The 13,395-nt window shown below is 35.9% G+C and overlaps 1 protein-coding gene and 1 pseudogene across 5 annotated transcripts in view; one reads left to right on the top strand and one right to left on the bottom strand.

The window, feature by feature from the left end:
* LOC105079696 (P2R1A-PPP2R2A-interacting phosphatase regulator 1) overlaps positions 1 to 13,395 on the bottom strand; it is a 60,837-nt gene that overhangs the window by 34,747 nt on the left and 12,695 nt on the right. For 3 of the 5 annotated variants that reach the window (XM_045505492.2, XM_074358786.1, XM_045505494.2), the window contains 5 exons: positions 3,425 to 3,468; positions 3,273 to 3,327; positions 1,727 to 1,819; positions 1,250 to 1,338; positions 597 to 655 (listed from right to left, as the gene is read on the bottom strand). In XM_045505492.2, the coding sequence (XP_045361448.1) occupies positions 597 to 655; positions 1,250 to 1,338; positions 1,727 to 1,819; positions 3,273 to 3,327; positions 3,425 to 3,468 (340 nt within the window). The remainder of the gene's footprint in view (positions 1 to 596; positions 656 to 1,249; positions 1,339 to 1,726; positions 1,820 to 3,272; positions 3,328 to 3,424; positions 3,469 to 13,395) is intronic. The other 2 variants (XM_045505493.2, XM_045505495.2) reach the window with 1 other exon arrangement.
* LOC123612319 (annexin A2-like) lies at positions 10,384 to 12,023 on the top strand (annotated as a pseudogene).

The raw sequence follows: 13,395 nt of genomic DNA, 5'->3' as shown, positions 1-13,395 counted from the left end.
CAGGACTCTGGGAGTTGAAAAAAAAAAACACCTCTATTCTTTCCACTGCCCTTTTATTACTGAGTGGGTGGGTCATTTTCCATATATTGAACCAAAAGTAAGCCCCACAAACAGGTGAAACATCAAAGAACATACACCTTAGCAGATATTTTTAGGGTTGAAAGTGGGCCTAATTTGTGTCAACTGATTCATAGGATATCAACGTGTACATGTGGCGGGGGGGCAGGGCAGGGGTTGAGATTCAGCAGACAACTTGATGACTGACTCATTCTATTCATTTGTTCATTCCCTACCTTGTTTCAGAAAGTATTTAAGGCAGCCAGCTTGGTGAATTATACTTACACAATGAAAATCATAATAGTTGACTAAACTGGAATTAAATGTCTCAATTCAAATTTATATAAGGTACTTTATAGCTTTCAAAATGTCTTTACATACAGTTTCATTTAAGTAAAATGAAAGGTCTTGAGTAACTTATCAAATATATTTTAAATAAATAAATCCTTTAAAATGAATTTTTGTATAACCCTTGTTTATATGCTATTTTACAAAAATAATTCAAAGTTATATTTACTTCTGTTAGTAGATAAAAATACCTTTTCTTTTTAATGGTCCAAGGATGCTTGATCTAAGAATGTTGATGGGACTTTGACTTCTAAAATAAAATTATCACAATCATGACAAGAAAACAAGATCACCTGTAACTATTTCATTAAAATAGATTAAAGGATATACACTAAAAGAGGACTCTATGTAGTATCTCACATCACATCATTTCATTGCTTTTATCTAAATCTAGGTTAGAAACAAGAATGCCTTAGGACAGCAGACTGTCTTGTAATTTATAAGGATTCAGGATTTTCCCAGGTTGTGAGGAAAAGAAGCTAGAAGGACCTGCAGTCCTGGCAGTGACTTGCCTTGAACCATAAATGAATGAGAAGGTATGGTTGTTGAAAGTTCATTGGAGAGTTGGCTCTGATCCTTATCAACAAGCTTGGTCAAAGGAAGACTATGTTCAAACAGGGTTAGTGAATTACTGATTCTTCATATGTTCACATGTTCTCACATGTTCTTAGTCACTTGATTGTTTTCAACATGCAAAATGATAAACCAAAACAATGACATTTTAATTTAGCTAAAAAGACGTCACTTCTTTGGTTGTTACAGAACCTGGAGCTATAATTTCTTTTAAGTTTCTAAAATTCATATTGTAAAAGCAATTTGGTATTTTCAGACAACATAAACTTACATTGCAAATCGTCGCACAGGACTGGGAATAGGACTTGGAAGAAAGCCGGTGCAACTCACACAAGCTTGTAATGATGGAGAAAAACATTGCTAAAACCAAATTGGAACAGAGATTTTAAAACTGCCACTTTTCTCAGAAAGCAGATAAGTGGTTTTCTATGGTAGGTGGAGGTGGGGGATCAAGGGCAAAAAATCATGAGGAAATTGTTCAGAGTGTGGGAACTGTTCTATATCTTGATTATGGTTACTGTTATGGGATTGTACACAATGATCAAAACTGACCAAATTGTATACTTAAAAGTTGGTGGCTTTTGTAATATGTAAGTAATAGTTTAAGGAATGAAAAAAAAAGAGAAAATTGTCATTTAGAATCAGATACACTTTAGCAAAATATATCCTCCAAAAGATTCTGGTGGTGAAATATTAATGTTTGACAAATATTTCAAGGGATACAGACTTTAAGGCACTCTTTTCTTACCTTCCCTGTTCTCCCAGTCAGGAAAGTTGCTGAGGATGCTGGAGTTAAGTTAGAGCACTCTGGAGAAGGTGCTTTCTCTAAATTGTTGTTACCCTGTATAAGTAGAAAGCAGTGCACAATTGTAGCATCCATTACCCATGTATCAAATACTTGGGGAGGTAGCTGCTGCATGGGGAAGGCAATCCTTACTGAGTCAGTGCTTGTACCATGGTGAGGAGCTCTCAGCATCCTAAGGCAAGCAGGTATTCACTTCAATAAGCAAAGGCACCTTTTGCCTTTTGGAAAGAGAGCTACACGCTAGATGAGGGGCTTCCCTAGTGTCTCCCAAATACCTAGAATGAGTACTCAATATGGAGCAATACCTGCTATATACACAAATCCTAAATTAAAGTTTTTCTCTTTGGCTTTGACCTGGGCTTTATTCTAGAAAAACTACAATACTATGCCCAGGAAAGGATCATAAAAGATTTAGTTAGAAGTAAGACACAATGGTACAGCAAAAGTAACTACAACTGTGAAAAATATTTATGGATTTTATGTCGACAAAGTCAGTACCACACAATTGAGGATTTTAAAATGTGCTCTTTTCTTCTCCAAGACTCAAGTAAAGTTATATTACATGCTTCTTTCCTCCTTTTAACACACTTGCAGATTCACTCACTCACCCTTGTCAACACCTAAAGTAATTAGAATTGGGTCAGTTAAGGGAATCCAATGGTCTCTATAAATTGTATTAGCACCGAAACATGAAAAGTGACAGGCTTCAGAGGCTATCTACTCATTCTACAGGACTTACTTCTCAATCAAGGCTAGATGCCCATCTAAGGCACTCAGGGTACAAAAGAAAGTAAGATGTCATTGCTTCTGCCAATGACCCCTTTCCATATCTAGTAATTCCCAAATCTAGAAATTGACATCTAACCAGAATCTCTTCTCAAATTTCAGCTCAATTCTTATTCTGTCATTATCTGAGATGTCCATGGACAAGAACCCTAAACATCATTCAACTACAACTAAGTAATCATAATATGTACAGGGACATAAAAAAATGTTAGCAAGGAATGTAACTGAATTCCAAACATGTTTAAATGAAATGTTGTATGTTAAAATGTTCATGGGGTATATGTGTTACAAGCAGTATTTTTCCAGTAAATCTATTGTCTGTGGTTTAAAACTCTAATATATAGTTCATAAATTATGTAGAAGAAAGTGAAATCATTTATTGTTTTTTCATCTAAGCAATTTAACCAGCACAAATGAACATTTTTTGGCCCCACCAGGACAGAGAGGAAATTGGTCCATAGGAATGATGGTTTTGTATCATACAACTATTTATTTTCAACCCCACCCTCAAACTATTAGTTATTTGTTATGGGTAAATCTTAAACTGTTTCTTAAAAGCAATAAAAAATTATGCAGCAAATATAATTTTAGTTCCAAATGAGAGCTTAAATTTCTAGAAATTACAGCAAAATTAAGTAGCACCAACATTGAAAATCAGTAAAAACTTCAAATTTTCTACAAAATTGAAGTGCTAATACCATACCACGTTCAAACTTTCTTTCCAAGATTGAGTTATCTGTATTGCAGTTTGTACCTCCCTACAAAAGAAAAGACATCAACACTGAACTTTGCCCATCTCAGAAAAAAATATAAGTGAATATGATCAGAATAAGCAATTCAACATACGCTACTCACCATTCATGTATTGTTTCTCTATTCCCTAAATCCATGCCTTCTTCCTGAAAGGCAAGAACATGAGAATAAACTGAATACCCAGTTCCTATGATTTGACAAAGTTTTATTTTATTTGGCTGTATCTTGCTTATTATTCACTGGGCTATAGTAGACCTAGAGTATAAACAAATCTCTAAACAAGTGTCTGGTTCTTTATTTTTTTCATTGTTGCACCTACCACAGCAAAGATCCGTGACTTACACATTACAGTATGTTGGATATGCAGGAACTGATTAGATGAAAAACTCCGTACCTTTATTCATTCAAAAGAGAAAACTTCAAACATTCAATCAATATTATACTGTTTTTCCTACCATTAATACTATGATATTAATAAATATTACTTACAGTCCAACAAACTAAATGTCTATAGCATGGGTTTGCTTAAGTAAGTGATAGTACAAGCATGATTTAAATCTAGTCATTGACACTGAAAAACACATATTACATATTAAATAGGAAAAAACCCACAAATGCTATTTATGTAAAATTGTAAATGAGAGGTGCTCAAAGGATGTTCACTTAAAAGTTAACAGTACTTATCCATAAGTAGTGAGATTTGTGGCAATTTGTTCTTTCTCTGTACTTTACTATACTGTTTGAACTTTTTATAGTATGCAAGTGTTTTTTACATAAATAGTTACTTAAAAAAATAGGCCACATATGGAAAGGCATCCTATGTTTGTGGATTGGAAGACTTAATATTGTTAAGAAGGCAGTATTACCCAAAGTGATCTACAGAAGCAAAGCAACCCCTATCAAACTCTCAATGGCATTTTTTTTTTCAGAAATAGAAAGACAATCTTGAGAAAGAAGAATAAACTTGGAAGATTCACACTACCTGATTTCAAAACTCACTATACAAAGCTACAGTAATCAAAACAGTGTGGTACTGGCATAAAGACAGACATACAGATCAATGGAACAGAATAGACAGCCTAGAAATAAACCCTTAAATTAGCCTACAGATGGGCAAAATCATCTAATACAAAGCCTATTTTATAGTAAAGTATGGAATACCTCATGTAATTTATTGCATACCATCCTGAAAGTGAAATGGGTTGTATGGGGACATAATGGTTGTAAGGGTATTGGTTGTTACCCCTTGTGATCGTGTGGCTGACTGGTTGCTGCAGTGACCGCCATTGCCCAACATCATGAGAGTTTGGACTGCATATCACTAGCCCAGGATAATATCAAAATTCAGAATTCAAAGTAGGGTTTCTACTGAATGCATACGGTTTTTGCACCATTGTAAAGTTAAAAAAGTTATAAGCAGAACCATTGTAAATCAGGGTGTTTAAAATAAACCATGTGTATTTTAATTGAATTTTTTGTTTTATTATTGTTGTTGAATTGTAGGAGTTCTTTATAAATTCTGGATATTAAGCCTTTATCAGATACATGATTTGCAAGCATCTCAAATTCTGTGATTGTCCTTTCACTCTTTCTCTTTTTCTTCAATTGAGGTGCTGGGGATTGAACCCAGAACCTTATGCACACTGAGCACATACTCTATCACTGAGCTATACCTCCCACATTTTCACTCTCTTTTGATGCACAAAAGTTTAAAATTTTTATGAAGTTCAATTTATCTATTTTTTCTTTTGTAGTACCTGTGCTTTTGGCATCATATCCAAAAAATCATTGCCAAATCCAATATCATGAAGCTTTTGCCCCATGTTTTCTTCTCAGAGTTTTGTAGTTTTAGGTCTTATGTTTAGGTCTTTGATCCGTTTTGAGTTAATTTTTATACATGGTGTAAGGAAAGAGTTCAACTTCATTCTTTGCAAGTGCATGCTCAGTTTTCCAAGCACTATTTGATGAAAAGACTATCCTTTCCCCATTGAATGATCTTGACATCCTTGTCAAAAATCAATTGACCATATATGCAAGAGTTAAATGCCCAGGACCTCCATTGAAAAATCAAATAAATAAATAAACCTAATTACCTCCCCCTCAAAGAAAAAAATCTAAGACAGTAAGAAATGGAAGCTTGCTGATACTAGATACACACATTGACACAGGTGCCCTCACTCAGCCCAGAGGGTCAAAAGATCTTATGAGAGAAGAGGTTTTTTTGGCTTTTAGCTAATTACAATGAATTGCAGTTCATCTGTGCCAAGTTAGGTGGGCATATGGACATATTATCTAGTTTGAACTAAACCAAATTCCACAAAATGGACATGCACCTTAACGAGATTCCCACAAGAAACCTTGGGCAGATATTAGTAATGCAAGTCCACACACATAACCAAGAAACTTGTGCCTCTCACGGCATGGCTCCACATCTGACGCACGACTGAAAACACAGTGCTGAGCTCATCTGCTCTGTCAAGGAGTTAGCTGAAATAATCGTAATCATCAAGATAACTGGAATTATGAATCATATTCACTCTTTATAATGACCTGTAATGAAGTAAAATTTAAAAACTTCTAAAAACATCATTTCAGCTTCATCTCATCCTTTTTATATTTCTATTTGCATATATTCTACGATTCACACTATATTCTATATTGCATACATTCTATGATTCACACAGTAGTATATGTACATAATGTAAATACAGTATACATATATTGGAAGCATGTGCTCAGTTTTTATTGATGCAGTGTGTGATCAAAAAAGTTTATATATTATTCCTATAGTATAAACAATAAATACTATAAATAGTCTGTAATAAAAAAGTGGTGTGACTTGTGTGAGTTAAAATTTGACGTAGGCTTTAAAAGATGTTTAAAATCTGGACAAGCAGAGGGTAGGGGGGAGGGTGTGAGAGCAGAAGGAGCCATATGAACAAAAGTTTAGAAGAGAGAAGGAACATGGCAGGTTGGAGGGTAGTGAGACTAGCCTGACTGAAGGAGAATTTGCACTACAAAATGATGAGAAAAAACTGGAGAGGTAAGAAGGGCCAGATTTATAGGATCTTAAGAAATCGAAGAGATTGAATTTAAAGGGTTTGGGTAGAATAGCATAGTTGTGAGGACCACAGGCTTTGCAGCCAAACAGAACTGAGTCAAATCTTGGCTCTGTAACTTACTACCTGTGTGAACTTGGGCAAGCAACTTAACCTGAGCCTCATTTCCTCATCCTATGATGATGATAACAGTGAGGTTAATGAGGTGATTGTACAGTTCCTATCACAGTGCCTGGCACATAGTAAGTGCTCAATACAACCTAGCTTTTCTTCTTCTTGTTATTCAATAGGTAATGGGAAGCCATTGTAACTTTTTGCACAGGAGAAGAAAAGGTGAAAATAATGTTTTAATCAAGCTATCCTAGTGTTGGTTTTGGAAGTCGGATTAGACTGGCAGAGATAGGAAATCTGTTAGAATATTATTACAGTAATCTGGACCCAAGGGACAGAAGGAAGTAGTAGTGGGAACAGAGAAGATGCTGTCAAGGAAGAATTAATAGGATTAGATGCCTAATTGGATACGGTAGAAAAATACGGAAGAATTGAAGATGAACCTAGAGCTTTGAGTCTTAAAACTGTGTGACTGTGACTATTTTGACCCCATTACAGAAAATAAGGGAAATTGGGAAAGGTAGTTTAAGAAGTTAATGTCTTTTAAACCAATGGAAGTCACTGCTTTTCAGTAAATCTTAAGCAAAATGTAATTGTTAGTATAGTTTTTCCATTTAATATTTATGTATATGTTTTCCTCTAATGAGTTCAAAGTTATTTTGTAATTCACTCAATCCACAAGTAGAGAGCAAGTTTTCCCAGAAGTAGGACAGAATTTTTCCTATTGTTTCTCCCACTGAAAGTTGGAGCATTTGCCAACATCAGCTATTTTAGGGTAGTTAGTAAAAGTGGGTTGACTCTTATTATTTATATCTTGCCTATTTCCAAAATGGATGTGAGATGGTTTATAATAAAATAAGATTGTTAAAATAGGATGAAAGGTCAAGAGCCATGTAACTGTCAAGGGCAAAGAGTACTGTATGCTAGAAACCTAGGTTAAATAGAGTTGCTGCACTTGAGCACTAAACTTAGCTTTCAATCTTTTGGTCTCGAAGGTAAAAATGGAAATAGTAAGTCACCCACTCTTGCTCTCTGAAGGTATGCCTGAAAGATTTAAGTTGCCCACTGGCACATTGCTCAATAAATGCTTGTTGAAAGAACGAAACAATTTGTAAACTAAGATCAAATTTAACTTCTTTTAAAACAATCTAGGCTATTCCCTTAAAGAAGGTCTCCTCATAAGGGAGACTATACTTTGTAGGTTCTAAGGAAAACTCAAAATTCTAAGTGAAGTAAGCCAGAAAGAGAAAGAAAAATACCATATGTTATCGCCTATATGTGGAATCTAAAAAAAAGACAAACAAACTTATTTACAAAACAGAAACAGACTCACAGACATAGAAAACAAAATTATGGTTACTGGAGGGGGAAGGGATAAACTGGAAGTTTGAGATTTGGAGATACTAATTACCAAATATAAAACAGATAAACAACAAGTTTCTACTGTACAGCACAGGGAACTATGTTCAATATCTTGTAGTAACCTATCATGAAAAAGAATACGAAAAGGAATATATATGTACATATATGACTGAAACATTATGCTGTACACCAGAAATTGAAACAATATTGTAAATTGACTATACTTCATTGCAAAAAATGGCACCAAAGTAATACCAAAAAAAAAACCAACAACAACAAATCAAAGAAATCTAATGTCATTGCTTCACTAGATTACAAAAATGGTAGCAAAGTCCATAAGACAGATGAACTGTGAAACTTGGCCAGCAGAAGGAAAAGATCACAGGCACACCTTATGTAACAAATGATCAACTGTTCCTATCACAATCAGGCCTTGTACTCCAGCTAGTATAATCTGTTTTAAATGGCTTCATCTCATAAACTTCTCTTAAATTTGTGTCTAAACCAGTTTCATTTATTCAAACCAGGTAATAGAAAAAGAAAACTGTACATATACATGTGAACACAAAATGACAGCATAAGGATCATTTTATGTGTCAAAAAAAACATTCTTCATCTGAAGGTTCAAGAAAATCATGATAACTATGGCTATTATGAACCTGAAAATTAGTTTATATATATATAGCCTTCATCGTCTTCTTTGAGATCCCTGGAAGAAGCCAGATTCAAGGTAAAAGAGTATGCAGTATTTCGGGAAACTATCCATTTATTAAAATAGTTGATAACCCAAATAAACAGAGGACTCCTTGGGTGTTTTAGGTTTGGTTCTTGTTTTTTAAAGAAACCATTCCTGGAATTAAAAACTTAAGCACACGTGACCTCACTTAGGATTACTGAACCATAGCCATTTTTAAAAAGAAAAATAAAATTTCCTTTTTTTTTTAATGAACAGCTTCTTACCTGTTTGATTTGATGAAGGTGACTGACAGAAGCATGAATGGGAAAAGATGGCAGAGACTGAAATTTAAAGTATTAAAATCAAGTAGTCTCCAATGTTTCTGATTACTTCTAAATATTAATTAAGTCAATGTTGAATGACCAAAAAATATTTGAGTGCCTAATGCATGCTAGCAACCGTATTAATTAAGTTTAAAGCTTTTAAGAAATCAAAAATCCAATTGAATCTTGACTGAAAAATCATACTAATTGAAAGTCTATATACATCAGAACAGAACAAAATAACTGTTAACATATGAAATATGGGGCAGAATATTCATAGAACATTTTGCTTATCTCTACCCTTCCTTTCCCAAGGCACTAGGATCTTAAAATCACCTCATTTTTTCTTGCCAATTTTAGCCCATTATTAAAGTTTAGTGGTAGGCATTACCCAGAAAAAGTTGAAACAGTCATTAAATCAGCAGCAAACTTAAACAAGCATACAAAAGAAAGATAAACAAAATAACTGCAAATATTTTGGAATCTAGCCAGGAAATTAAACTTTCATAATCAGGGATGACTAAAGGTAATCACTTTCAAGTAGTTCGGCACATTTTACTCCTGCTACTTGTTGACTAGGCCCTATCTCTTTCGCAGGACTACTTTCTCCTTTTTGGTTTTTTCTCAAAGCTTCTGAAGACCCCATACAAAAGGGAAATGAGAGGATGGAGAGATTGAAAGCTGTGTAAAAATAAGGCTTGAGAATTATCTTTAGAATTCATTTATCCACTCTATCTGCAGCCTGGTTAATTCTTGAAATGCTTGGTAATGAATTTACCATATCTTACTTTCACATCATATCTTAAGATTACACTGAGCTGTGTGTTCAAAGATATTTAACGAACACCTACCATACATTAAAGTGAGGTGCAAGGCCCTGAGGATCCAAAGATAAATAAGATATTTTCCTGTCCTTGAGAAATTTAAAGTCTAGGTAGAGAAACCTAAGCCACAGGTAAATGCCAGAACAAGTTATGATTTGTAGCAGTACAAAGGACAAAGAATATAACTCTGCCTGGGGTCGTGGAGTCGGCTTTACAGAGGAGGGCAGGAATTCGTGAGATAGAGAAGATGGGAGCAGGGGCCATTTCAGGGAGTAGGAAGAGACACTCAGGCAGAGGAGCATGTTTGGGGAACAGAGAGGTTCAGGGTGGCTGAAACTTGGCACAGGATAGGGCATGGCAGGAAGAAAATAGGGGAAATTTGGCTGAAACCAGGCTGTGGTTTGGGGACTTTAGCCTTTGAGCCCCATAGGAAACCTAGAGCATCGGTCCCTCTCAGTTCTTAAATCTCAAAGGTATTTTAAGCAAGATCATATCTGTTTTAGAAAGGCAACCCTAGCAGCATATGCAGGACAAATTGAGGGTAGAGGGAAGAGGGATTAGAAGCAGGGTCATAGGCCAGGTAAAAAATGATGAGAGTTTGAACGAAAAAGGGAGGAATGAAGAGAAGGAGGCAGATTGGAGACATGATTAGAGAGTAAAAAGAACTAAAGATTGGCCTGAGGTTCCTAGCTGAAGCTATAGATGGATGGTGGCCAAGAAAGGCAGTAAGAGGAGTGAGTTGGTGGGTGGGAAGAAGATGTGTGTTCAAAAAATGTGTGTTGGACAAATGAATATTTTTATGAAGCAGATAGTATGAATTTTTATTAGGTTTTAAAATGTATCATATGACTTTTTAAGGAGTTGTTATCTCACTAATTATATTTTGCTTAAGAAAATGTTGAAATCAGTTTTTTCTAATCATTTGCTAGAAGGTGGAGGAAATAGCCAAGATTCAATGACATTGACACATCATCAACAAAGTTCATAGCTTACATCAGCATCCACTCTTGGTGTTATATATTCTATGGATTTAGACAAATGTATAGGACATACATGCACTGTTACAGCATCATACCAGGTAGTTTCCCTGCTCTTGAAATCCTCTGTGCCCCACCTGTTCATCCTGATCTTTTATTTTGTCAACAGAAATTGACTTATTTTTCTCATTATAAACAATACCTGCTCAGTATAAAACATAATTAATACGGGAAAAAAGCATTGTCCACCATTGAGAGATGACCACAGTAAGTATCTCTGTTTATTTTTCCAGATACTATTTTGCAGTTTTTTAAAAAAATTACTTAAAACATCCTGGGTCCGCATCTGGGGATACTCACAAGCCTCTGCTCCTGGGCCAGCTTCTATCAAACTGTCTACTGTCTACGAAAGTCTGTGCAGGCACAGTTTAGAAGGTGACCACTGTGCACCCCCAAATGCATACAGGTCAGTCAAAGTGTACTCCAGCTTTGATGCTGAGCCAGATGCTTTGAACATTGAAATGGCCATCAAGATTAAAGGTGTAGATGAGGTTACCATTGCTAATATTCTGACCAACTGTAGCAATGAGCAGAGACAGAATATTACTTTCGCCTTTCAAGGAAGGACCAATAAGGAATTTGCTTCAGCACTGAAGTCAGCCTTGTCTGGCCACCCCGAGAAGGTAATTTGGTGTGTTCTGAAAGCACCTGCTCACTGGGAGGAGTCCAAGCTGAAAGCCTGCTCCATGAAGGGGCTCTGGGGATTGATGAGGACCCTCTTATTGAAGTTACCTGCTCAAGGACCAAGCCAGACTTGCAGGAAATAAACAATCTATAAGGAAATGTACAAGACTGGTCTGGAGAAGGACATTGTTTCTGACCCATCTGGTGACTTCTGCAAGCTGATAGTTGCCCTTGCAAAGGGTAGAAGAGCAGAGGATAACTCCGTCATTGACTATGAACTGACTGACCCAAGATACCTGGGATCTCCTTAATGCTGGAACACAGAGGAAAAGAACCGATGTTTCTAAGTGGATCAACATCATGGCCAAGCAGTGTGGCTCACCTTTACAGTATTTAAAAGGTACAAGAGTTATAGCCCTTATGATCAAAAAGAAGGTCAAAGGAGACATGGAAGATGCTTTCCTGAATTTGGTCCAGTGTATTGAGAACAAGCCCCTGTATTTTACTGACTGACTACATGACTCTATAAAGGGCAAGGGGACTCACAATAAGATCCTGATTAGAATCATGGTCTCCTGCAGTGAAGGAAGGGGACACGTTGAAAATTAGGTCTGAATTCAAGAGAAAGTATGGCAGGTCCCTGTACTACCAGATCCAGGAGGACAGCAAGGGCAGCTACCTGTAAGTGCCACTGTGCCTGTGTGGCGGGCGTGAAGCCTGAGATTGTACAAGTGTCCAGAAGTGGTGCTTCTGTGCTTCCAGCTGACAGTTCTAGAAAATCAGCTTGTGATTAACAGCCCCCTTTGCCCATCCCTGTGCAGATGACGTTTGCGTTGCCTCCCCTCCCACCTTATTATAGTTGCCTAAGCATTGCCTGGAGTTCCCAGCAAATCCTTCCTTTTAGCCAAAGAAATGAACATGCCAAGGAGTTGGAAGTGATCTGTGATGTGAAACACTTTGCCTTTTGTGTACTGTGTGGTAAACAGATGAATTTTTACTTTAGAAACAAAACAAAACCAAAATACACTCCAAGTATCTTTCCATGTTAAAATTCACCGGCAATACCATTTTTAAAGGCTGAATGTTACACCATATAGAAGTACCATAATAATAAGAAGGATCTATTACATGCCAGACATGTCTTAGCTCACTCAATTCTCAACAACCTCATGACATAGATATTATTACTGTTCCTATTTTAAAGATTAGAAAATTGAGGGGTAGAGAAATTAAGCAAGGTGCTACAGTCATACAGCTAATAATTGCTAGAACTGGGACTCAGATAATGAAGGCTCATTCATTTAACCTATTCCCTGTTACTGAACATTCATACTTTTGCCAAAGTTTTTGCTTGCATTTATAAACAATGCTATTATAACAACCTCTAAGCTAATCTTTGCGCACATCCTTAAGGAATTCTTTGGGATAAATTCATAGAGTTGGAATTTCTGGGTCACAAGGCTGTTGATACTCACTGCCGAACTGCCCTCCAGAAAACTTATACAAATTTACTTTCCAGCAGTGTATGAAAATATCAATTTCCTGGTACTTCTCCAACATTAGATATTATTACTAATTTTAAAAACTTGTATGCCTATTCTTAGGGCATACTGTGAAAATATTCTATTTTCCAAAGCAAGTAGTTTGGATTTTCTCCCCCAATGGGCTCCCCTATTAGCACTGATCACTGAGAAGCTGTTGTGTGGTGACATGCAACAAATCTGAAAAGTTCAGGTTTTCTGTTAAAAAATTCATATATATATATATATCTCCACACACATGTATTTTTGAACAAGTGGAACTTTAGTAAGTTTAACTCATGATAGTGATGTTTATATCATCATCACTGAAATGCCTGGAAAGTTCACAATACAGAACATGCAACACTAAGGTTTATAAGGTTTATAACCTAATTGAAAAGACATGCCAACCTGAACTGAAGAATATACATACACCCAATGTACAGAAATTATGGTACTTTAGCTGGATTATAAAGGACAGTTATTTTAAAATGCCAAAAGAAGAGAAATATATGGTGTGGCAAAGTGTTCTAAATT

The sequence above is a fragment of the Camelus bactrianus genome, chromosome X, assembly GCF_048773025.1.
Source record: "Camelus bactrianus isolate YW-2024 breed Bactrian camel chromosome X, ASM4877302v1, whole genome shotgun sequence".
NCBI classification, from domain to species: Eukaryota; Metazoa; Chordata; class Mammalia; order Artiodactyla; family Camelidae; genus Camelus; species Camelus bactrianus.
This window is presented reverse-complemented; position numbering and strand designations above follow the sequence as displayed.